Source organism: Talpa occidentalis, unplaced genomic scaffold, assembly GCF_014898055.3.
Source record: "Talpa occidentalis isolate TD23 unplaced genomic scaffold, MPIMG_talOcc4v2.1 talOcc4.4, whole genome shotgun sequence".
Taxonomy (NCBI): Eukaryota; Metazoa; Chordata; class Mammalia; order Eulipotyphla; family Talpidae; genus Talpa; species Talpa occidentalis.
Window position 1 is genome coordinate 67637162 of NW_023604295.1, and position 26103 is coordinate 67663264.

At 35.5% G+C, this 26103-nt stretch overlaps 1 protein-coding gene across 1 annotated transcript; it reads right to left on the minus strand.

Moving 5' to 3' along the window:
- Positions 1 to 3910: 3910 nt before the first annotated feature.
- On the minus strand, positions 3911 to 19990 carry CHMP2B (charged multivesicular body protein 2B). The gene is made up of 6 exons (XM_037525693.2): positions 19707 to 19990; positions 11034 to 11125; positions 8742 to 8936; positions 6303 to 6405; positions 4412 to 4518; positions 3911 to 4112 (listed from the first exon to the last, which is right to left on the minus strand). Exons 1-6 carry the CDS (start codon positions 19738 to 19740, stop codon positions 4002 to 4004), a joined length of 642 nt encoding a protein of 213 aa, XP_037381590.1. The 5' UTR covers positions 19741 to 19990; the 3' UTR covers positions 3911 to 4001.
- Between the last annotated feature and the right edge of the window lie 6113 nt (positions 19991 to 26103).

A 26103-nucleotide genomic window follows, 5' to 3' on the forward strand; every position in this document is an offset into this window, starting at 1 on the left:
ATTAATTTAGAATGTCTGCTAAATATAGTTTTTGTTTTCTGTGGTATTTATTAATAAAGATCAAGCACTGCATATGTCATAATCTATGTAGATCATGCTTGGGCACAATCACCATCAATTGGATAAGTAATAACTGGTATACTGATGAAAAAATGTAGCTTTCTGTCACCCATTCATCTATGCTTAAGCATACATCTATCACCCAGTAAGTGATACACATACAACTTATATACACATATAGATGTTTGTTATTCAAGTGTAAATTTCAAATTATTCCATCATATACCTGCATAAACTGACCTGCTTAAAATGTCTGTTAATCAGGGGAAGAGATACTTCCATTTGCAAAAGGCAGGTATTGGATATACATATACCTATACATACACACATACACAAATTTTAAACTTTGCAAACAAAAACAAAATATAATACAATATAAATCTAGAATAGTGACTTTTGTACTTAAATATGAATCTGTTAGGGATATTTCATTTGTTTTGTTATATCACAAGAAGCACAGATTTGGATAATGATATATGTCTAGATTATATTATCAGACATCCATCCATATAGGTCATTCAAGTTGAGATTTAACTAATATTGGGAACCAATTTTTCTCCCAAAGTCCAAAATTATTATGAATCACAACTTAACATTGAAACAGCAATTCTTTACTTAGCTATTCATAAGTTAATTGCAAATACACTGTTAACTCACTTGTATTAATGAGTTTGAGACTATTTTCTAAGTTTAATGAGATATTTTAATATCTTAATTGGTTAGATTCCTAAACTGCAATTAAACAAATAAGAGATGCAATTTTCTATGTAGTATAAATGTGCTCATACTTTTGAGAATAGATATCAATAGCCAATTTTAACCATAATCTTTTCCTCTTTAAATTTTTATGAGTTCTTCAGTAGTAAATCTTAAGAAATTCAGTAGTCCATTAGCATGGGAAGATCTGTTTGTCACATGAATGTAACACTGATTGTTACATTCAATTTTACCTGGTAGAAGTGGTTGACAAACTATTCATAAATTTACCTTTCTTTCTCTAATGGTGAAAAAAAATTGTTTAAATAGTTTCACTCTTTAGGGCTCGGAGGGAGGAATGTGTGTGGTGTTTCAACAATAAAGTACTTGAAATCAGACTTTGCAACCCTCAGGCTTTCTCTAAGGCAAATTTAATCCAGTTGACGCTTAAAGGAACTAAAGTTTAAAATGGACTCAATTCCCTTTATAGGACTCAGCTTCAACAGAGAGGAAATTGGAAAGCTGATCTGTTTTTCTGTAGCTGCAAAAAGCTATTCATGCAGAGAAAGGATATCAAAGAAAGTCCTCATAGATCTTTCTTTAGATCTGGATATATGAGTGTTTAAAATAGGAGTACATACTTAAATTAGGCCCAGAAGGCTCAGACTAGATTTGTGGCTATTGGGGTAGTAAAGAATGTACTTGTGTATAAGGGAAGAGTGCCGGTTGCTTCTAAAGGGATTAAAATACGAATAGTAAAATATGTATCACTGTGCAGGTCATATAACATATGCTGCCAGATTTCTGCCTCTTGTCGATATGGTCACAAGCTTGCGTGCCTTTCCACCAGGTCCTGCCATCCATACGAGACTCCCCTTCAGAGCAGAGTAGTCTGTGCAACAGTCATATGACAGATGAACTTTTCTTCATATCTTCTAAGCCGGGTGTTACCATTAGTATTAACATTTTTGTCCATTTTACTTGCCTCTGATACTCTGAAATCACCTCTAAGACTTACACATGTAAGAACAGAATATAACCTATATAACACTGGGTGCAGCCTTTTTGATAGCAACCTCTGATTTGAATACAGTTATTAAATTTTTTTCTAAAAAAGGAGTTAGGTAAAACAAGTTTAAAGAAAATCATTATGCCCAATGTATAAGAATCCTTTTTCCTAGTCATAAGGGTCCAAAAGGAAATGTTTTAAACAAAATAGCATTATAAAATTATAGTCATTGTAAAAATTGCCCCCAGAACATTTATAAATGTAGCCAAGTCAGAATGAATGACTCTGCTCTGCCTATGGGTCCCAGATTCTTCTGTGGCATCTGTGTTTGACCAAAATGAAAGAAATCATCAAAACTCACATATTTAAAATTAGGATTTAAAAATGTTTATCCCTATAAGTTCTAGGAAAGGAATTAATGTGAAACCACCAAAACTTAGGCTACTCCATTCACACCTCTCAGTCCTGCATTTACTGCTAATTTTTAAAAAGACTATTTTTGTCAAAATCTAAGTAGCAGTTATCTATATGTTCCAGGAAAATGGTGAAAATCATTCTTCAGAAAAAGTACCAAATATGCAGAAAATTTTATCAAAAGCCAAAAAAAAAAAAAAAAAAACAGAAGAGATAAAGGGAACCAAGTATAACAGCAATAAATTTTTATTGGTATTTTTTTAACAAAATAATTTTTAAAAACAAAAGCCCCCACATGTAAACAAGAAAGTAAATAAAGTTAGTTGGCATTACTATGTACATCCAAGAATCAAAAAGCATATTCTGGGTGAATATGCCCTAATCCAATAAAATGTTTTGACTCCTCATTGTTCAGGGAAACTCTATTGAATACTAACAATTAATGAAATAGTCTTTGAACATGATAAAATGGTTTATGGATTATAATCTATATAGTTCAGCTTTTCATTTTTTCCACCAATCCATATGCTACATGTATACTAGTGCTAAAATGTATTTATGTTGTACTAGTTCAAACTGTCACCTCAAATTAAGCATGTTATATTATCTGATCTCCAGAGTTTTTAATGGTTGGATGTGCTATAACCCATAATATACACTATCACTTTTCAGAACTAATCTAATTCTAGATTCTCACTCTAATCTGCTACTTCGTCATTCTCCCTCCCTCGCTATACTGTACATTAAATAACGTAGCAACTTTACTTTAAAAAGTACTGCTTATACATTAATACACATCTAGGCAGTAATTTCTGACAAGGTTGTAGTTTATCTAACAAGGAAAAATGTTAATTTTTATTTTAAAATTTAGGGTTAGTATTGTCTTTGTAGTGTTATTTAACTGAGAATGATGTTTCAATTTAGAGTGTTCAATATAACAATAACACACTTTGAGATTAAACAGAGGTTATAATTCATGTGGAGAAAATCACAGTTCTTGGAAGAAAGATCAGAATATCTTGTTTTATTACTATAAAATGTTGTTAATTCAATTTTTGTATTTGCTAGTTCAGTCACAGTTTTTGCTAATTATATTCAATTTTACATGCTTTACAAAAGAGAGTCTGGGTAATTTTTGTAAGAGACCTCAATTTTAGCTTAAAATGCAATTCTTTTCTGCCAGTTAAAATAATTTAAGAATGTGCACATTATGTCTGTGCTGTTTAAGACAGGTGCCAAGCACATTCTGAAAGGTAATAAACTTACCAACTGGAATGTTCTCCCAAAGGAAAAAAGAAAAGCTCATGACAGTTTTTGTTTAAGACAGATGTTTAAATAGCACTCTTCTTTTAGATCATTTAAAAATAATTTGGCAGCTGAACAGCCTATGGTCATAACATACAACCACTTATAAAGGACAAGCAACAGATACAGAATTAATTTATATACTTTAATATTTTTACAAGTTTCGCTAAGTCAGCGCCTTATGGCACTTAACAATATTTTTGTATTCAATGTAAAAAGATTTAGAACATAAATGACACTAAGTAATGAATATAATTTTTTTATGCCATGCAGAAAAAAGTCAAGTTTTTACACATCATCACTCCTAAATAGTTCTAATTAAAATCCAAACTGTTCCCATTTTTGCATCATTGTCATTCTTTGGCAAAAGATTCAAAATAGCCATGGGTTAGGAAACAACTGTTCACTCGTGGTCCTCATTTTTGTAAAAGAAATGTGTTTTGTAAAAGGAAAAAAATCTGCATTGTGCCTGGTTTATACTAAATAATTAGAAGTAAGCAAAATATGGCTTTTTTGGCTAATCTACTCCTAAAGCTTTGAGCTGTCGTTCAATCTCTTCATCAGATATAGTAGCCTTTGAAGTAGAGGCAGATGGTAAGCTTCGCGCAGCTGATGGAGCTTTGGCCATCTATGTTAAAGGGAGGAAAAGGAAAAAAAGGTACATCATTATTTTTTTGATTACTCCAATTGTTGTGTCTGCTTCCATGCCGTCTAGACTCTTCATGTTTGTCATCTATCTTATGCATCACATTATATAATTATAATTACATGAATTATTTCTTAGTTAATGTAAGATATTACATTGGGCTAGAACAATGCTGTAAAAAAAGCTTAATTTACAAATATTAAGTTGTATACCTAACAGTAAAGGACAAATTGACAAAAATGGTAGAAACTGTTTCCACTGAGAAAAGATGACATTCCTACCTTTCCAGAGATCTCAATTCCAATTTCATCAAGAACTTGATTCACAATATCTTGACTTTCTTCTTCATCATCAGAGCCATCAAAGATGTCATCAAGTGTGTCATTGACTTGGGGATAGGGGAGAAACAAAGCAGTTACTTTCAAACAGAATCTGTTAGGCTTACATTTTTAGTAGAAGCGTTTCAACACTGCATATATTTTGTATATTATAAAAAGGGCAAATTTAAGTAAACCAACAAACCACAAAGGTCACTTTTAAGTGTCAGTGAGGCTAATTGATAAATTCATTTTTGAGGTACTGATAAGGACTAATGTTCATTTCACTGCAAAATATAATTCTTTTTGGAAAAAGATATGTCTATTTAAACTTTGAATTTATTTTTTGATGAAAATACTAATGCTAATGCACTTTACTAGCTTACTAAAAAATGACCAACCAATAATTACCATTATTTTAAAATCACTTGCAAGGTACTAAAATATAAATGAGAACAACTGTGGTAGATGTGAGTTTTAAGTACACGCTTATAGAGTTTCTCCATTATAGCTTAATGGAAAAGTTAATTCCTTTGATAAAATCTTCTCACACCTGTGCCATCAAAGGAAACCACATAAACATGTTAGATACTATGATCATTACACAGATGACAATTCTCTCAGTCATTAACAATTAACTAATGATGTTTCAAATACATATATATCTTTCAAAATAAAAACAATACAGGTTTAAAATGAAAACTAAAGAATTTCTGACTTACAAAGATACAGTATCATTACACCCTAAAAGGAAATAAGTATTCTGAAATAGAACATTAGAACAATGGTGAGTTTAGTCTTCCTAGTAATTTAATTAGTTACTATTGTTTACATGAGAAACCATTAAATTAAAATGCTAATTTACAAGCAGAAACAAATAGATAGATATATCCCTAGAAAGTTCTAAGACTATTAGAAAATATCTTTGCAAAACAATAATACCAGTTTTGAATTATGTAAGCAATAATTCATTATTGATCAGGATTCTGTGAAGGGTCCCACATTCAGCATGGGTAAAATAAAGATTGGTATAATCATTCTGGGAAAAATATGATAGTATGAACCAAAAGATGTATAAAAGTTAATACTCTATGGAGACTTGAAAAATTTAAAATGCTCTTATTGACCAAAGTAAGAATGGTTCGATAAATTAGGGTATACTGATGTTATACAATATGAAAGCCATTTTTTAAAAAAGACTTTAGAGAAGATTAGGTTTATAAGTATATGCTCTTGTTATACAACTTTTTTTTGTTGTTTGAAAGCACAGTAAGATTGAAAACTGTACATGTAATGTGATCTCATGCTTGTAAAACATGAATAACATAGGAAGGAATATACATCTAGGTGGTGTGATGTAGAAAGAGATGGTTTGGTTTCTTTATACCACATGCACTTAGTCTATACTCAAAAAGAAGAAAATGAAATATTAAATAACATGGAAAGGGGAAGAAGAAAAAAATGAGTTCCATTATCTCTACCTCTAATATAAACAGAGCTAAAGTACGAGATATGAAAAATCAACCCAACTCTGAAACTACCTAATTTATACCAGAAAGTTATATAATAGAATATGCTTTTTGTCCACTAATCAATACACTAAAACTGTTGGGGCCAATATGGCATAACATATTATGCCATATTCAGTTAAATGTTAATGGAATTTTGAGTTTTATATATTCCCAATTTAAAAATATATTGAAGTTACAATATAGACATCTATCTAGAAGAGTGCTGTTATCATTTCTTACTGCATTATTTGTGTTTTTATGGACAAGCATATGAGCATGCTAGTATATAAACTTAATTCAAAGATGCGAACACTATACATTTCATTGTAATTTTTTGAACTTACTCATTTCTTCAGTCATTTCCATTTTCATGTTTTCCTTCTGGAAATTCTGCATAGTTTGTAATGTCTTCTGTGGATCCATCTTCTTATTAACTGCCTGCATAGTCTTTAAACATATGAAAAGATTCATATTAGCTACATAATAATGAAAATTTTACTGTGGAATAAGTCCAAAGGGAACACACCAAATAGAGACAGGCTTTTTAAAGATATATGTTCCTGCCATAATCAAACATATGAGAGTTAAATATTCTAGGAAAGAAATGAAATACTCATTTGGAAGCCATCTGCTTAAAGCCTATACAATAAAGACCAATGTGAAATGCCTCCTCTAAACAGTAGGCAAAAAACTACATAGTAAAAAAATCAACATAAAATTCATTGCTTTTCAAGTGGTAAAACTACAGCTGCCTATTACATGTCAAGCACAAAATATCTCAATTAATTTTTTTAACTTTTAAAAATTTTTTCATTAACTTTTTAAATTTCTAACCTTACAAGAATATGCTAACATACATATAATCTATTGGTATATTTTAAACTATGGTTTAAGAAATGAACAAACAGTTAACTTTGCAAAAATATGTGAAAAGAATTCCCCTATGGTATGTATTCACAACTTAGTTCATTAAAAGAGATTAATGTTATCAAGTACAGTCAATACATTTAGTGTGTGTGCGTATATGTGTGTATTTATATAGTTAGTTCAGTATTAAAAAACACTAATAGAAAATAAAATAAAAATAATATTGCAAACACAGTCTTTTCTCAGTCAGTCTATATGAATGCTACAGTCAAAATAATCTTTTCAAGAATTAAACTCCACAGCCTTGTCCCTCATTAGCCCACACATATCTAATTCACCAGTGGCTTTTCATTGCTCTTAGTATTAAAAGATAAATTTCATAATTGGTGAATAAGACTAAACTATGAAATGAGCCTTGCTGGTCTCTCGTCTCATTTTACACCGCTGTACTTTAGCCACACTAAGCTTTCATTCCCTTAAATATGCCGTGCCTTCTCCTGCCACAGGACCTTCGCACATGCATCCCTCATTTGGACTGCTCTTCTCAGTTTGTTTTCTTTATCATCACTTCAGATTTTCAGATTTCCATTTATATACCACTTTTTTAAGGATGTAACCCCTGAAACTCCAGATTAGAGTAGGTGGCCCTGTTAATTCCTACCTATCATATATGGTATTTCATATTTATTAGTGTCAATGACATTATTTTACTTGCAACTTACATTATTACTATAAATAATACTAAATATAGTGATAACAACAATGATATATGTGAAAATTCTAACCCAGACATCTCTATATGTCTAGACCACATTAAATACTTTTTCCTACCCCACAACTTGCATAAAATAGCAAAATGAGTAGCCTTCCCTCCTCAATACAATTGAAAAGTTATCCAGCCCAGGTGTATAATCTTCACATATGATCGTTCCCTGAATAGGACATGTTCAGATCTTCCAATTTGTAAAACCAAAAAAGGAAGACAAGTGATTGTCACTGTAAAATTTAGAAATTCACTGTATTCACTGCAAACTGAAAGGTTCTCTTTTTCAAAGAACATGTGTCACTGTACTTACTGGTACCTAAAATGGACACATTCTATTTTCATATATTTTACAGTCTTAGCAATTACAGTTAATCCTCATTATTTGTGGAGTCCACATTTGTAAATCTGCCTGCTCACTAAAATTTATTTGTAACCTCAAGTCAATACTCACACTTCTTTTATAGTTCATGGAACATGTGAAGAGCAGCAAAAAATAAGAGTTGCCAAATGTACACATTTTCAGACTATAAACAAGGGTCCTTTTGATCTATTTAATACCACATTTTGGTGCCTTTTGTTGGTGTTCTAGCTACTTAAAATGTCTCCTAAGCATAGTGCTAAAGTGTCATCTAGTGTTCCTAAGAGCAAGAAGCTATGATGCGCCTTATGGAAAAAGGATATTTGTTAGATAAGGTTTGTTTAGGCATAAGTGATAGTGCTGCTGACTTAGGCATAAGTGATAACTCATGCTCACAGACCATGAGTTCAGTGTTAATGAGTCAACAATATGTATAAAATATGATGGCTTTCAATAGAAGCACGCATACAAGATATAGACTAGCTGACAAGAATGTTGAGAACAAAGGCTCACTGGAATATAACCCTACATTTCCCCTAAGAGCAACAGTTTCATATCCACTAATTTTATGTTCCCAATTTTATAGGATATAATTACCATGATAAGAAGTTAACTGTTATGCCATTTTCCTAACATAAACTTACGCTTTCTGTGTAACTTTTTTTTTGCTTTTGCTCTTCATCATCATGTCCTCTCCCTACATTTTGAAACCTAAGTCTTAAAAGAATTCTGCAAAATCTTCAGATCACTCTACTCAACTGTTCAGGCAGGTGATTGAAGTTCAGCACTTACTTTTGCTGTAGTAGACATTGCTCCAGCCATCTTCATCTGGGAATTCATCACTTTTGTTTGTGTGCACATAGAAGTGACTTTTGAACTTACAGCAAAAGTTCTTGTTTTCTGCTTCCGGAGATGTACAAGCTGTTTGGCTAAAACTCTACAAGCTTCTTTATTACCAATCTTAGCCATTTTCTTAATCTCTAATTCCTAAGAGAGTAAATAAAAAGGAGAATAAAACAATTGAGGAGTAGTCCTGAATGATTTCTTTCAGAAGAATAGACTAAATATACATATATCCTTTTTTCCTAATCATGAAGGGAAGTTGTCATAAAGTCATAGAAAGACTAATTCGAAAGGACAATTTATTCTACATGTTTACAAGAGGAGAGCACTACTATCATCCACAAATATAAAATAATACATAGAGTGAACAACACCACAGATACAAAAATGCCTAATAAATTTTCAGCAAACTAAAAAAAAAAAAAGGAAAAAAAAACTTTACCAATGGAATTTATCTAAGGAGCAAAAATTTGATTTCAACTTTGGAAAATAAATCAGTAGAGCTGCTACTGTACACTCTCCCCCCTCCCAAAATAAAAAGAAAAGAAGTAATGAAATACATTCCTGATTATGTCTTAGCAAACTTAGCAAACCTGGGACAGGACATGTAGAAAAAAATCCCTAGTTAGTATCACACCTAATGGTGCAAAACTAAATATTTTTCCTCCTAACATCATTAAAAAATGTAAGGATGTTTGCTATTGCCAATTCTATTTAATACTACAGTGGAACCTCTAGACATTGTAATAAGGTAAGAAAAAGAACAAAATGTTATCAAGATTCCAAAGGAAAATTAAAAGTTTTATTCACAAATGACATGATTATGTAGAAATCTGATAGATCTGCTCAGACTGTTAGAACAAGTGGGTTTAATAAGGTTATAGAATTCAAGATCAACATAAAAATTTAAGAGATTTCTAAACATTAACAAAAAGTTAGAAATTGAGTTTGTTTTTAAAATATCATTTAGCATCAAAAATATGAAGTAGTTAGGGATAAATCTAAGAAGTGTAAAAACTATAAATTTTCAAGTACAAACATTGCTGAAGAAAATTAAAGATTTAAATAAATTGGGCCTCCCCTGGTGGCGCAGCAGTTGAGCGCTGGGCTGTGAAGCTGCCCGCAGCCTCTGCAGTGCCAGTTCGATCCCCAGCAGCCAGCGAGGGTCCCACATGGTGCGACAGACCTCTCCTGCCGCACCCATTGCTCCCCTCAGCAGTGTATTTCGTCACTCTGCCTGTTCTGTTCTCCGCTCTGGCTCTGGTGAATTCTCTCACCATCCCGCGCTTCTGACTGTACCCAGTGCGTGTATAAATAAATAAATAAATAAATCTTAAAAAAAAAAAAAAGATTTAAATAAATGGAGAAACAAACATGTTATTAACCAAAGGTCCATTGGCTGGTAAATAAATTATGGAATCCATACAATGGATAACATTTGTCAACAAAAAGCAATTAACACTGACAAAGGTAATTTTAAAGTAATTAAGAGTAAAAAAGACACAAAGAATTAATATTATGATTCCATTTAAATAAAATTCTAACAAATACAAATTTATCTACAGTGACAGATTATTTTTGCCTAAATGGGGAGGAAAGAGACAAGAGGGCTTAAAATACAGAAAATCTTGGGGATAATGGATATGTTATCTTGATTATAGTAATAATTATTACACATGTCAAAAATGTATCAAATTGTACATTAAACATAGTTTATTGTATAGCTATTATAATTCAATCATGGTGCTTTTGAAAAATATTTAAGCAACTTACATTTAAAAAGAACATAAAATATTCAAAGATGAGCAACACACAAGACAGTCTACTTAAAAAAGTACATTGCTAAAACAAAGATCATTAACATATGAAGTTAAGACACCTAAGAGTTAACAAAATTATTTCCTTGTAACCCTCTCTTGTTTTCAAGGACTATTTTATCTTTGTTAACTGAGAAAGTGATAGCTCTGTTTTGAGCAGTATTTTTTCCTAGGCATTCATGACTTAAACAAACTGAAGAATAATTTGCTTTTATAATAAGCAGAATCCTGATAAAAGTCAGCAGAAAGACACAATAAACAAAGGTAAACAGAAAATACAAGAAGGCATTAAATGCCATTTCTTACTATAGTAAATCACTGACCACCTGCCATGCATGTGTCCTTTTCCTAGTGAGCTAATTATCACAACACTAATTTCCAAATTTGTTTAAAAAGTTAAACTGAAATTTAATGTTCAACTTACCAGTTGTTTTTCTTGTTTCTCTAAAGCTGCTCGATCTCTGATTATAGCTCTCTGTGTACCTCGTAACTCTCGATTCTGTTCCTTTATTACATCTATGAGAACAACAAAAGAAATCTAAATGCATGGGTTGTAAAATTGTCTTCAATGACACTTAAAATACTGAACTCAGAGACCTCAATTTAAAAAAAAATTGATTTTTTTTACAAGATGGCAAATTGTCTTTCAATATATAAAAATTAGTCAAATATTAAAAATTGCATTATGAATACTAACTATATAAAAATCACAAGAGTACAAATATGCTACAGACTGTGGTTTAACCAAAAATATATATAAATCACAATAAAATATTCCCTTAGAGAACTGATTAGTATACAATGTTTTATGTGGCATATATATATCATACAAACAAAACCACACACCCTTTTCATCTCTCCTTATTCTCCAGTACTTTATGAAATTCCAGAAAGGATGACATGTCATATGCTTATTAAGTCTTCTTTTTTTTAATACAAAGTTATCATTGCAGAGTGGAAAGCAGACCTCAGTAATTTCTTTAAAGGATCACAGATATTGGTGTTAAAGCTTGCCACAAATGATCTCATTGTCTGGAACACATGGTCTATGTGTTTTCATATGTCATTACAATATAATGTTCATAATAATGCTATAATGTTCATTATCTACTGTAATGTATATAATAATATTACACATTTTTATATTATTTTATATACAAGAAAATTGAGTGTTGGAAGTTTAAATAACTAGCCCAAGGCCACAAAGGTAGTAAGCAGTACTGCCAGACTTGGATCCAGGTGTATTTACTCCTGAATCAGGAATTGTAATCACTCCACTAGAGTTTGCTTTTTAGTAAACAACAGAAGGAATAGTCCCTGGTGCTGGGACAACCGTGTGTCCAAATGAAAAAGAATTAAATTGGACCTCTACCTCACACCATAGAAAAAAATGTACTCAAAAAGAGATTAATGACTCAAACATAACAGGTTGTCATAAAACTCTAAGAATACACAGGAGTAAACATGCATGACTGGGATCTAGCTGTGGATTCTTAGCTATGACACTGAAATCACCAGCAAATAAAGAAACACAGACAAATGGTAAATAAACACATGAAAAAGATGTTTAATATTATTATTATAATGGTTAATATTATTAAATAATATTATTATTATTTAATAATATTACAGCTGTTGAGTGCGGGGTTGCGAAGCTGCCTGCAGCCTCTGCAGCACCGGTTCAATCCCCGGCCTTGGGGTGAGGGTCCCACATGGCGCACAGACCTCTCCTGCAGCCCGCTGCTCCCCTCAGCAGTGTACTTCATCGGTCTGCCTGTTCTGTTCCCTGCTCTGGCTCTGGTGAATTCTCTCACCCTCCCACGCTTCTGATTGTACCAAGTGCTTGTATAAATAAATAAATAAATCTTTAAAAAAATATTCGCCTTTAGAAAACAATATTATTCGCCTTTAAGGAAATGAGACACCACTCCACATTCATTGGAATAGCTACAAAAAAAAAAAAAAAAGGAAAATAACAAGTGTTAATGAGAATGAGGAAACTGGAACTCTTGTACATTTCTGGTAGTGATGTAAATTGTTTCAGTCACAATGGATAACAGTTTGAGGATTCCTCAAAAAGTTAAACATAAAATTATCTTATGATACAGCAGTTACCTTGTAGGTATATATACCCAAAAGAATAGGTACGCAAACAAAAACTTCTACACAAATATTCACAAAAGCAACTATTTACAATAACCAAATGTTGGAAACAACCCAAATGTGTATGAAGAGATAACTATATAAAACAAAGCACAGTAAATGTGTGTGTTTGTGTATATATGTACCACATATAATAGAACATTATTGCATGATAAAAAGAAAGTTATACTGATACACACTACAACATGGATAAATCTCAGAAGTATTTTGCTAAAAAAAAAGAAGTAAAAGAAGGGTCCAAGTCCAAGATCAAAGTATGGACAAGTTTGACTTCTGCAGTCTCTCTCTATGGCTTGAAGACAATGACCTTCTAGCTGTCTCCTCACGTGGTCTGTTTTCTGTGTATGCTCATCCCTGGTATGTCTTCCTCTCCTTAGAAAGACACTACTGCATCAGGACCCTATTCTCATGACCGCATTTAATGACAGTTACCTCTATTATAGATCCTATCTCCAAATATATTCACATTAGCAGGTAGAAATTGAACACAGAAATTCTAGGGGGGGCCAAACTGGTCCACAGTATAAGCTATCCTTCCTCAGATAACTACAGACCAACACTAAACATAACAGTAAGGAAAGTTCCCTTTCAAAGAAGTTATAAGCCTTTTCATCAACAAACAGACCCAATTTTCTTCTTTTGGACTTGTTCCCTATTTTGCAAATATTAATCCTACTTTTCAATAGAAAGTATGTTTTAAATCAAAACTGAAATTATTAAAATTTTAGCATATAATCCTTTTGTGCACAAAAAAGTCTCTCTAAACTCAACTAGCATAAGATGAAGTGTTAGTATTGAGATAGTGGTGATGGTCTTCTAAAGCAAGATGGTCTTCTAAAATACAAGAATACTGAGCTGAAAGAGAATCACATTAATGAATCATGGCGAGACAGTTGACACAGGTGTAAAGCAAATGCTCAAAGCCTTAATTGCTAATATCTATAATTCCATTAAGATTGATAAACTTTAATTAGGTGTGTTTAATTAAAACACACATTAGTTTAATTAAATAAACTTTAATTATTAAACTTTAATAGGGTGTTTTGAAAAATGTGTATTTGGTTTTTGTTCTGAGTTCCTGATATGGGCTCTTAAAACTTTTCAAATTTTCTGAGTGACAGGAATGTCTAATGGTTAACAACGTGGGTCCCTTATGTAGCTTCAGGATGGGGCTGGTTACCAGAAAGACCAAATACTTAGAGGGTGGGCATTTTTAGCCTCACCTTTTGACCTCAGGAGAGGCGAGAAGGGTTGGAGATTGGGATATTAAAACTCTTGAGCAAAGAGATTAGGAGACTTCAGGGTTGTTGAACACGTTCACTGCTAGGAAGGTAACGAGCTGCAGAGGGCATGCAAACATGACACCGTCACTCCCCCAACCCAATACCTTGCTTCCATTTGAGTTGTGTTCTTGCAATAAACTGGCAGTAGTAAGTAAAGTACTTTCTTGAATTCTAAGAGTTGTTACAGCAAATTAGCAAAGTTGTGAGGACCTGGATCTTACAGCTGGCTTTCAGAGTCCTGGTGGTACCAGGGATTTGTGACTGGTGTCTTATGTGAGGATAGTCTTATGAGACTGAGCCCTTACCCTGTGGGACCTGTGCTCACTCCAGATCCTCAGTGTTAATCAGCACTGAATTGAATTGTTGGAGACTCCCTGTTAGTGTCAGAAAATCAGAAAGTAGAAAACAGATATTGCCATCTTTGTTGAAAAACAAATATTAAGACAGTAATTTTTAGTAAGACATGTAATTTAATCAAAGTTTCACTTTTCTTAATTTTATACAATGATGTATACTATAACTACCTCTGTATATTAGAGAAGGTAAAATAAAGAAAATTAACTACCGCATATTCCACAGCTTCATAGTTGTTAACAGACCTATTAATATTTAAACAGCTCTAAGCTATAAACTGAGAGTATCTACTATTACATACTAAAACACAGTCATAACACTTTAAAACATATTATGGTAAGTAGGAAAAGCGAGTAAAACATTTTTTTCATATGGGATGATAGATATATACTATAAAACAAACATTATTCTTTTTAAAAAGCAATTCTTATACTAAATCCACATTTAATGATTTTCTAGATTATTCAGAATGAATCTGAGACAAATATGTATTTGTAAAGAAATACAAACATATATTTGAAACACAAAAGGATTTACTTTAAATAGATAAAGTTAATATATTCCTTTAAAACATAATAAAATCTACTGGTTATCAAGAAAGTTAGTTGATAATCTAACAATAGTAAAATCTGAAATAGGATAGGTATCTTACTTCACTGAATAGATGGAGCACTAAAATAATCTGATTTTTCCCTATAATTTTCTGCATTGTTCTTTTTTCATCCTGAGTCAAGACAATGCCAGAGACATCTGTGGGCACTGATATCTAGAAGAGATGAAGTACTTAGCACTTGCTCATCTGCTGTTCCTCCTCTAGGCAAAATAGTATGGCCTGAATTTTTATACTCCTGTACTTCATCTACTGTGTGGGGCTTGCTGTGATGCATTCATAGCAGGTGATAGGAGAAAATTATGGTGGAACAGTGGAAATGACAGTGATACATGGGTAAGAATATGGTAAGCTCTCTGTTGAGAGTGAGCTAAAAGGGTTTAGAGGCTGCCACACCCACCACCCTCTGCCCTCCCACACCCAGCACAACACTTACACAAGTCCACGTAAGTTAGTGACACTCTGCCCATTAGTCTTTCAAGGCTCTCCTTACTGAATGAAATACATATGTTTGCACTACAGTGATAAAATCACAGATTTAAAATTGGGGACTTAAAATATAGGCAGAAATAATCTTTCTGTCTTCTATTGTTCTAAGTCAATAGGTCTATCTGCTTGGAGGGGGGTGGAGGTGGAGAGAGCCATAAAATAAAAAAAAGGCAAAACAAAAATGGTACTCCCATGTGGTCCAGCCTAGCTCATTTGAATCTTCTGCTGGGACTTGAGGCCAAGCCCCAACTTGAATTATGACTGGACTTCCAGACCCTTCTCATTTACATATAATTTGCACATTTGAGGATTAAAGCAAAAAGTAATTATCAACAATAAATATGGTCACTCCCTTGCTGTGAGTAAGGCTGTTTAAAGAGATTGTTTATTTTTTGTGGGAAGAGAAGAGGGATCTTTCTCAAGCTTGGAGGGCAGTTCAGGATTACACCCCAAGAGTGCTCAAGTGTAACATGCAGAACATACACTCTGGAATTCAAGAAGGTCTACTAGTTTAGTCATCAACACCGGTACTAGCTTCTGTTCAGAAAACTTCAAAGGGCATTTTTCAGCTTAGATAAGTGAGGGATGGAAAAGGAAAGTACCTCTGAAAGAACAATCTCATATACCTGTAGACTGAAAGGTAAGAAATGGGTGCATGAGAATAAATACCAGACTCTGTGTCATGGTTGCTATAGAAAAATAAAGTGGGAAGACAAAAAGAAAAAAACTTGAAAAGAGAAGGAAAAGTGGTCAGAAGAAATTGAGAAAATTTCAGAGTGTTATGCCATGGAAGATGAGAGAAATACAAGTAAGAAATTATCAGCATCAAAAATAAAACACAAGCCCAAGAGATGCTCACTATAAAATGGCCATAGGATTTAAGGATCCACAAGTCACTGATGAACAAGTTTTCATTACATGAAATGTAAAACAAACTGCTGTAGAATGAGGAGCTTCTAAGCAATAAAAAAGTAGAGACAGAAGACTCCTTCAAGAACAAAAAAGAAAATGATCACACTTCCTAAGAAATGCTGGGTGAAGGGAGACTCAGGAAGAGGAGGGTTGTTTCCAGTTTTACCACTGTTAGAAGTTCAACTTCTCCCACTGATTCTGAGACAAAGGAGTCTGGTTCACAGGCAAAGGGTATACTAAAAGTTGGGAATTCCACATATTTCGTAATAACAGCAAAAATTAACTTATTAGATGCCACAGGGCATCTAATAAGAATATTATTCAAAGGGATGAGGTCCTAGGTATGTCATTTAGTAGTTGTATGATCTTGGGCAAGTTATTTATCCCTTGCCCTTCAATTTTCTCATTTATTAAGTGAGGGTAATAATAGGACTTATCTTACAGGTTTTGTGAAAATTAAATAAAATACTAACTAACACAATGGTATACAGCAGGGACCACAAATTTATTTTTACTGAGGATATCAGACAAAAATTACATAGTGTTTAAAGAACTTCAATTTTTAAAAGGCATGTTTAGTTGTATGACAAGTCCTAATGGCATCCTGATTAACAGGTTCAGAACTAGCTTCAATAAGCAGGCCATCATTTGTACACTTCTGGGGAAAAAAAAAAACCACAATGTAGATAAGCACATTTATATACAGAGTGGTTGTGTTTGCTATATATATCTTACAAATCAGTAAAAGGAAAACCAAGTACTCAATTGTAATTTCAAATTCAAAATAATCTTTCTCTTCTATACCATTGAGGTACAATTCTCATTAATTTCTGTAACAAGGTATACACTGCAGAGACTTGTTCATCTCTGTGTCAAAAATGAATTAAACATTACTCTGAATAGTAATAAGTGCTGTAATGTTGTCTCCCTTTGTAATTTACATGAGCAGTAGTCTTTAATGATACAGTATGTAACTCTTCCAGCCAATCCAAAGAGACAAAAAGATTCAATTATTCTTCAGATCTATAAACAGTTACAGAATTCCATTACATATCAGAACTTCATTACTGCTGAACCAGATACAAAGACAGCATACAGTAAAAGATGCTATGATCAATAACCAACAAGTCCAAAGGTTCTGGGAGAAATGCATAAAAATACATTAAATTTCATAATACATAGCCTCATTACAGCTAAGAAGAATGCTGTCACCTTTAAAACAAAACAGCAAACCTTTTTAATAAAACAAGAAGTAAAAACATCAGTAAATCTCTATATCAAGATGATGAAATTATAATTAAGAGATCATTAAGTGATCTGAATTGACATGATAATTTAGGAAAATACCAAAAATGCAATTTGTAGTTACAGTAAATGTACATGGTGGTCAAATTTACATTTAGAAATTCCATACAGAGACCTTTAATTCAGTAGCATAGCTCAAGTCCTCAGGTCTCCAATTCCGCCCCCCCCCCCAGTTTATTTAGCAAAATATGATTTCCTGGGCTGAATTTATCCAACTGTAAATGAGTATAAAATTAAAATGAGTATAAAATTAAATATCTTCCCTGCACAGCCCTCATTGCCTTTTTTTTTTTTTTTAAATTCTGCTCTGTACTTCAAGTACACAGTCACTAGATATTCAAAAGCACCAGGAGGCACAGCAAATGAATACAGAACTGATAGTTATGTCTTTGAAAATATTTGATAGCTATTAAAAAACTAAAGCTAGAATGACTGGCTTTTAATTAAATTTTTTAATTTAATTTGTAACATTACATTAAAAAAGATATAATTCTTTTCCTCTGTTACATAAAAATTTTCACTACTTAAAACCAAAACAAAAAATACCCCCCCACCCCCCCCACCCCCGCGCGCCCCACCCCCTCCAAGGACTAAACAAAAACTGATGATCACAATTTTGGTACAGAAATACAGAAAACATAAAAGTATTCTGTAAATATTAAACAGCATTTTGGAAAAACACACATAATACCCATTCCACATAATTGTATCAGATCTTATACCAACTTGGTAGTTATTTAGATATTGTAAAGGGTACTTTTCAGTTAATAAAAAGTCAAAAAAATCAAAGAAATGTTTTCATCCACTCAGGATAAGCAAAAATGTATTATTCTGTGTGATAAAATAAAGTAAAATGACATTATGTGTTGAAGTGAAGGGTAGAGTGGCAGGGGAAAGATGATGTCTTTGTTATCTTCTCCAAAATAATTTTGTTGGCCCTGGGATAGTCAATACAAAGGAATGAAATAATCCCCCCAGGTCTGGACTGAGGACCCTGTTTGTACCAATCACTGTCTAGCTACCACAGCTCCTTCTGTGGCAGTTAGACCCTTACAAAGAAGTGATTATTTGATTGAATCAGCAACTACCTAGACTCAACATTAAATGGGAACCTCGATGTTTAAATAAGTTCAATAACTGATTTCAATTTTAGTGAACTGATTCACTGAAAATATCAAGATTAATGTTACATAAACATCCATAATAGACATTACTCATGACACAAATCTGTATATTCTTGTACATTCACTTTTTCTCTTAAAATGACGTTGACCTAAATGTCTGAAAGAATCCAAGTATCTTACAACGTGAACTTCTATGCAGATCATACCACATTTCTTACTTTAGACAGCGGGAAAATCCATTATGAAAACTAAATCCAAGTACTTCCCTTGGGTTTCTTTTATCCTTCTACTAACATCAGTCAAGACGCATGTTTCACATCAAGAATGATGGGGTGCTCTCAGGCCAAGAGTGACCCAGACACGAGTTCATTCTGTAACTGGAGCCTGTTGTCTTCCCTTCCCTCACTTTCCCCCACCTCAAGACACAAGACACAGACTTCAGGTTTGGATGCTACAAGTATTACAGCTTCAAACTGAAGGGGCAACAAACCACGCAGAGGAAACCAACCAGAAATTGACCAAATAACCAAATGAAGGAACAGCAGTATCTTGCCTCCTCGAAATGCTTAGTATCCCACTAAAGAAAAAAAAAAACAAAACACGGGGGGGGGGTTGTTAGGTGGGTTAGGGGAGCTGTGTTGTCAGACAGAAGCAGCTACATTATCCCAAGTGAGGCTGAGGTGAGAGAATCAGAAGAGATGGGGAGGCAGAGAAGTGACGCGCGGGGGGCGGTCACCTGTGGGGCCACTGGCTCCAGCCCCGCCCCCCGGGCAGCAGTAAAAATCGTGGCCGGAAACCCCCAAAAACACGCCAGGGAAAGGCAGAGCTGGGGCCCTTTGGCCCAATCGGGAACTCACCGTCCACGGTTTTCTTCTTGAAGAGGGACGCCATGGTCTGAGACCGCGCCCGGGCGCCTGGGCTCGGCCCGGTCCGGCCCGCGACTGGGAAAGGACAAGTGGGGCAGACAGACCCCTGGCGGGTTCGGGGTGGCGGAGCGGCTACGAAGGAGACGGGGTCAGGCTCTCCGGGAAGGGCCCGCGGAGGGCGGGTATCCGGGAAGTCGACCGCAGCAGAATCGCCCGTAGCTCAGGTGACCGCGAACTAAGACACTTTTTGGAGAAGTCACTTCAAGGCGGCGCCTGCGCGCTGTGTGTGCGCGCCTGCGCACTGCGGCCCCTGAAGTCGCGCCGCTGCCCTCACCTCGGCTGCTGCCCGCTCCTCGCGCCTTTGGGGTCGCGGTGTGGGGAGTGTCAGGCCGGGGCGGAGGAGTCGGGGGCTCTGTGTGCGGCTTGCTGGCTGAATGCGGACGGAGATGAGCCTTGCTTAGCGCTTTCTTCCTTGCTCCAGGTGAAGGGGTAAGGAGGAAGAAGGGTTCCCCAGAGTCCTAGCACAAGTGTGGGTCTTCCCGTAACCAAATGATTTACGACCATCTAGTTGCTGTCAGTATGAATACTTTCCTAAGTGCAGGGACTCGTGGGAACGCGAGGTTGGTTCCCGGGTGGTGGTTGTCAGCAGAGCTCACGCCCTTTTCCTTCCTGACTTGCTCAGTGAGCTCCCTGGCGCCCGCTTGCGACGCCGCCTTCGGCACCCGAGGCCCGCGACCTGTCTCCTGGGCCCCGGGCACCTCCACCTGGTGCGGGGCTCCAGGGATCCAGATGCAAGGCTTGGAGGTGGCAGAGGGAGAAAGAAAATAGGGAGCAGCTTTCTCTCCTCACCCCCAACCTCAGCCTCAACCCCACCCCCAACCCAGGAGCAACTTTCTTAATGCAGCCCTTTCTACTTACTGCTTTTAGCTGGAAACTAAGAAAACACACGTATTGGTAAATCTGTTTCAGTGTCTCCAATTTGATTTCTTTAAAACCGCGATTTCTTGTAATTGCTCAAGAAAAATTCATGGCCGTATTGTGACCCTATTAGAATGTAACATAGTTGTATACTAGTGTTTAATGTGAAAAAAAATCCGTATCATGTTAAAGGAAAAACATAATGAATTATTTAAAGCGTTCTTGTGTGTATAAGCATAAGTACGGAAAATTTAATCTGCGCATCAAGACCTTGAGCATCGTTTTGAGAATGTGTGTACACATATCTCTGTTTAATATATTATTTTGCTATTTCAAAGCTTAAGTTTGCTTTGCACTTCTTTCCTCCCAGTCTATTAGTGTTTCAGGCAGCACTGCCTTCCAAAGGATAGGAAGCCTTTTTTTTTTTTTCCCATAGACATGGTATTTGCAAAGAAAGACACCCCAACAATACTGTCACTATTGTTGGTCACTCCTGGCTTTATGAATCATGTCTCAAGGATTTTTAACTGTTTAACTTCCCTTACCCATTTTTTACCCCGTATCACAAATCAAAGCCTTTAGGGCCACTGATAATCCTGCTGTTGCTGCTAAAATTTAGTTAATGGTCTACCAATGAAAACTTTCTCTGAATGACATAGTAATATGTATAATTACAATACAATGTGTAATCTGTTACTCTGGCACAAGTTATTCCAGATATTGAGGCAAGGTGAGGTAAGGAAACAGGAAAACAAAAGTAAACAAGAGATATAGCCTCTGAACAGGCCTGGTCTTTTCTGGAGTAAATTCTGGCTGCCTGTTGTAATGAATGGCATTGAGCTGTGCTTGAATGCATGAGAGGCAATAAGCTGTTATGTGAGTAGTAATCTTACTCCTCCCTGCTGCAGTCACCCTTGTTTTATTACTCCTACACAATCCCCCCCACTGACCCAATTGTAACAGTTGGGAAAATGCCAGAATACTTAGCAGCAACCATATGGAAGACCCTCCAAAAGTGCACAGCAGGAGCTAAAGACGGGGCTTGTTCATTACAATAAAGACAAAATAGAAATGTGTAGTATTTAAACTCAGCACTGTAATAGCTTAATTATTTCATAGTTTGAAGCAGGCTGATTTTCATAGACACTGGATGGATGGTGTTCATTCTGATCATTTGGTGGCCAAACTGTACTGGTAAGGGGCATGTCCACTTAAATATAACTGAGAATTAGGACATGAAGAAGCCAAACCTTAGAGTACAATGGTATTTTCCATTTGTTTAATATCACCATCTTGTACAAACTAATTGAATCAAGACACATATATAAGCAGAGTGAAAATATTTCAATGTTACTGCTTTGAAATCACATTAAGTAATAATAACATATCCCATGGTCACATCATTATGATTCAATACTCTTCTTCCTAACTGCTCAGATAGTGAAAAACATTCATTACATGCCTAATGACATGTACCTTGCTATGTGCTAGTGATGTACCAGTGAAGAAACACAGTTCTTTTCTCCTTTTTTCTTACCTACCTCCTAACACATTTTTTATTCTTACGTGTTAGTTACAATTCTGACACCAATTCTGATGTGTTCCCCCCACCCCAACCGAGCAATTCTCTCATACCAGCTCAACTCAATTTTCTCAACTCAACTCTGATGCTATCTACCTGAGATAGCAATAGATTCCACAGGTTAAAGGCTCAGTCCCAGAAGACTGCCCTGGTTTCAGGTACCAATCACAGGTCCACGATGTTACCTGTGTTTGTGACTCGCCAATGATAGTGCTAGCTCTGATTTTCAGTCGGGTTCATTCAATCCCCTCATCAGGGTTGATTAATTTACCAAAGCAGCTCATAGACCTCTGGAAATCATTTTACTCGCTAGATTACCCCTTTATACAGAAGATTTTAAAGAGTACAAGTGAACAGAAGATGATAAAGATATATAATGCTAGGTTCTGAATGCTGAAGTTTCTGACCTCATGGAGCTGCAGGCCCAGAAATGATTTCATGTGGCTGCATCTGGTTCACCAACCTGAAATTTACCAAACTCTGCCTTTTCCCCCTAGTTTTACTGGAAAAGAATTGCAGGTCTGCTAATCTTAAGTGGCCTGTTCGGCCACCATTTTTTCTTACCTGCAGTTCTGCATTCCTATACAAGGTCAGAACTGCCTGGTAAATCAGTCATGGAAGCCAAACCTTACAAAGGTGCCTTCAAATCAACCAAGAGCAGAAAGCTTGATCATTGTAGGGTAAGGAAAAATGTCAGGCTTTTCTGCCCTCCCACCATCAGGATAGATGATGGATCTTTGCAGTCCTGAATGCATGCCTGATGGCGGGCATCTGAAGTAGGGTGTGGGCAGAGGTAGATGAGATTCACCTGGGCTAAGACTGCTTTTAAGGGCGGCATCACGGGAACGCCAACAGAAGCCAAGAACGAACGGAAGCCGAAAGAAGAGAGAAGCAGAGAGAACACCAGAGAGCCCAGATAGAGTGAAGATTTGCTGGGGGCTGGGAGGCCTGCCAGCCTCCTTGCCTGCTGTGTACCGGGCAAATCCCAATAAAAGACCTGCAAAAACTACTGAGGAGTCTGACTCTTCCTTTACCCGGTCTGCATGGGATCAGAAAACCTGCCCTGTGGTCTTCCTGACCTTCCAGTCATTCTGGGAAGGCTATGCATCATGAGGTATGACTGGGAATGCTGGGGCTGAGGACCTGTGTATGACAAGGGACCCCAGAAGCTGATCAGTGGAAGATTGATTGATAAGATTGGAACCATGGGTGGGGACCTAGGGCTTGATCTCAATTACAATACCAAGTCATCAAGCAGATGAGAAGTGTCTGACGGGCAGACACACAATCTCTGATACTAGAGATGATAGAGCACATTTTCTAGTTTCACCCCTCCCTTTACTTTTTGTCCTCCTTCCCCTCACAACTGATTCTGTATAATTATTCTGTCAATAAAAAGGCCAGGATCTTGCTCTTCGGCATCATCCTGTGTCCTACAGCTTGCTCCACAACTCCCATTTGTCAGTACAGTGTTGTAAACGCAGTAAAGAATTGCTGTTCCTCACTGTATAATTTAAGGCACAAAGCATGATAGTTTGGTTTACATATATTGTGAAATGATAACCATAATGTGTTCAGCTAACATCCATTGATTTAGATTTATAGATTTTAACATTCTGTAGATCTATAAATTGTTTTGTGGTGATGAGAACTTGTAGGATTCACTAGCTGAACTATCATATCATTACTGCAGTGTTAGCTATAGTAAAATGATCATGTACATTCTAAGTACTTATTTATCTTATAACTGGAAGTTTATATTGTAGAAAGCTTATTAGAAGGGTGGTGACATTTTAAAATGCAGAGGGAAACACCACAGTAGAAAAAACTGTATTTGTCTTGCATTATCTTTGCTTTTTTTTTTTAGTAATACTATATATATATGTGTTTGAACGTTGCTAAGAGAGCACATCTTAAAAGTTTCCATAACAAGAAAAAAAATTTGGTATTTTGCATTATCTTTGGGGTGTGCCCAAAATCAATTGCCTTAAGAAACAATCAAACAGTTGTTTGAGAAGCCATGCAGATCACAAGTACTGATGGTTAAGAACTTTTTCCTAGAGGATAGAATCAGTAATCAATAATGTATAGCCAAGGATAGTTGAATCTTATTAATACTAATTAACTCTTTAAGCACTTGTCTCATCTTCCTCTTTTCTTCTCATAAAACCCCCAGACTTTTGTCCCTTCTGGGGTCCTGTTTTTGGTTACTGCCTGAATTTGTGTATCCAGAATTGCAGTTTCTTGATTCCCCAATGACGATTCTTTGTCTTTTAATGGACTCTAATTTTTGGATTAATGATACCTTTTAACCACCTTCCTCCAATTACTCCTTCCCCCATCTTCTTTCAGGTAATCACAAGTCAGATAATTTTTTCTATTCATTTAAGGACTTGTTATTGTTTTGTTTTAGATTCTACATATAAGTAGGATCTTGTAGTATTTGTCTTTCTCTGACTTAGTTTGCTTACATAATCCTTCAACGTTCATCCATGATGTCACAAATAGTAGGGTTTCATTTTTATGGCTGAATAGTATTCCAGTGTGTGTGTGTGTGTGTGTGTGTGTGTGTGTCTCCCACAACTTCTCTAGCCATTCATCCATCTATAGACACTTAGGTTGTTTCCATATCTGGGCTGTTGCAAATAATGCTGCAATGAACATGGGGGGTTAGGTATCTTCTTGAGTTCATGTTTCTTTTTCCCCTTGAATATATCCCAAGAGGTGAAATTCCTGGATCATATAATAGTGCTATTTTTAATTTTTTGAGACTCCACCATACTGTTTTCCATAATGGCTGGTTTAGTTTACAGTTCTAAAAATGAACAAGAATTCCATTTTTTCCATCCCCATGCTAACATTTGTTATCTCTTGTCTTTTTGATGATGACTATTCATGTCAAGGAGCTTTATTCATATATTTTCTGTTAGAAGTTTCATGGTTTTATTCTTTTAAAATTTTATGGAAGCTTTATTACATACAATAATTGAAGAAATCAATGGTCAGTGGTGACTGGACTCAATCTCCAGTCCCTCTCCCCACTCCTGAAGTCTGTGGTGGGGATTCAAGTGTGGGATTAAAAGTTCTACCTCATTGGGTCTCCCCTGGTGGCGCAGGTGGTTGAGCACAGTGCTGTGAAGTTGTCCACAGCCTCCGCAGCGCCGGTTCAATCCCTGCCAGCCAGCAAGTCCCACATGGCGTGGCAGACCTCTCCTGTCTTGCCCACTGCTCCCCTCAGCAGTGTATTTCGTCAGCCTGCCTGTTCTGTTCCCCACTCTGTCTCTGGTGAATCCTCTCATCCTCCTGTGCCTATACCCGGGTTCTTGTATAAATAAATAAATAAATATTTTTTTAAAAAAAAATTCTACCCCATTAATCATGCAGTTGATTCCCATGATGACTAGCCCCTGTCTTTCAGTGCTTTCCATAAGTCACTTCATTAACATAAATAAATTCAGGTGTGAATGAAGGGGTTTGTTATGAATAACAAGGCACCTCTATAACTCTCTTAGGAAATTGCAGGGCTTTAAGAGCTCTGTGGAGAGGAGTCCTTTCAAACATCAAAAACTTTATTAGGTTTCTAAGGTTCCTTTAGAATCTGGAATAGTTCAGATACCTTCGTGGAGTTTTTCACACCCTACAGATAATACCACCAAATCTTGTTGACTATCTTTAAAGATATGGCAATGCAAAAACATATAGCATTGCAACATTTTGAATCATACCATACATATAATGTTCATCTCTTTTCCAAATGAACATCTGTCTTATTTTCTTGTTTCCATCCTTATCTGCTTCCACTTTCATCTAAGCATAGCAGACAGTAGTCTTGTTGAAATGTGAATCAGATCATACTATTGTGTTTCTCAAAATAGATCAATGTATCAA

Coding starts and splice junctions, on each gene's coding strand:
- CHMP2B (XM_037525693.2), bottom strand. CDS start 19,740: ATGGCGTCCCTCTTCAAGAAGAAAACCGTGGACG. Junction 6,406..8,741: donor CAATGTCTACTACAGCAAAA/GTAAGTGCTGAA, acceptor ATATGTTTAAAG/ACTATGCAGGCAGTTAATAA. Junction 4,113..4,411: donor GAATTGAGATCTCTGGAAAG/GTAGGAATGTCA, acceptor CCTTTAACATAG/ATGGCCAAAGCTCCATCAGC.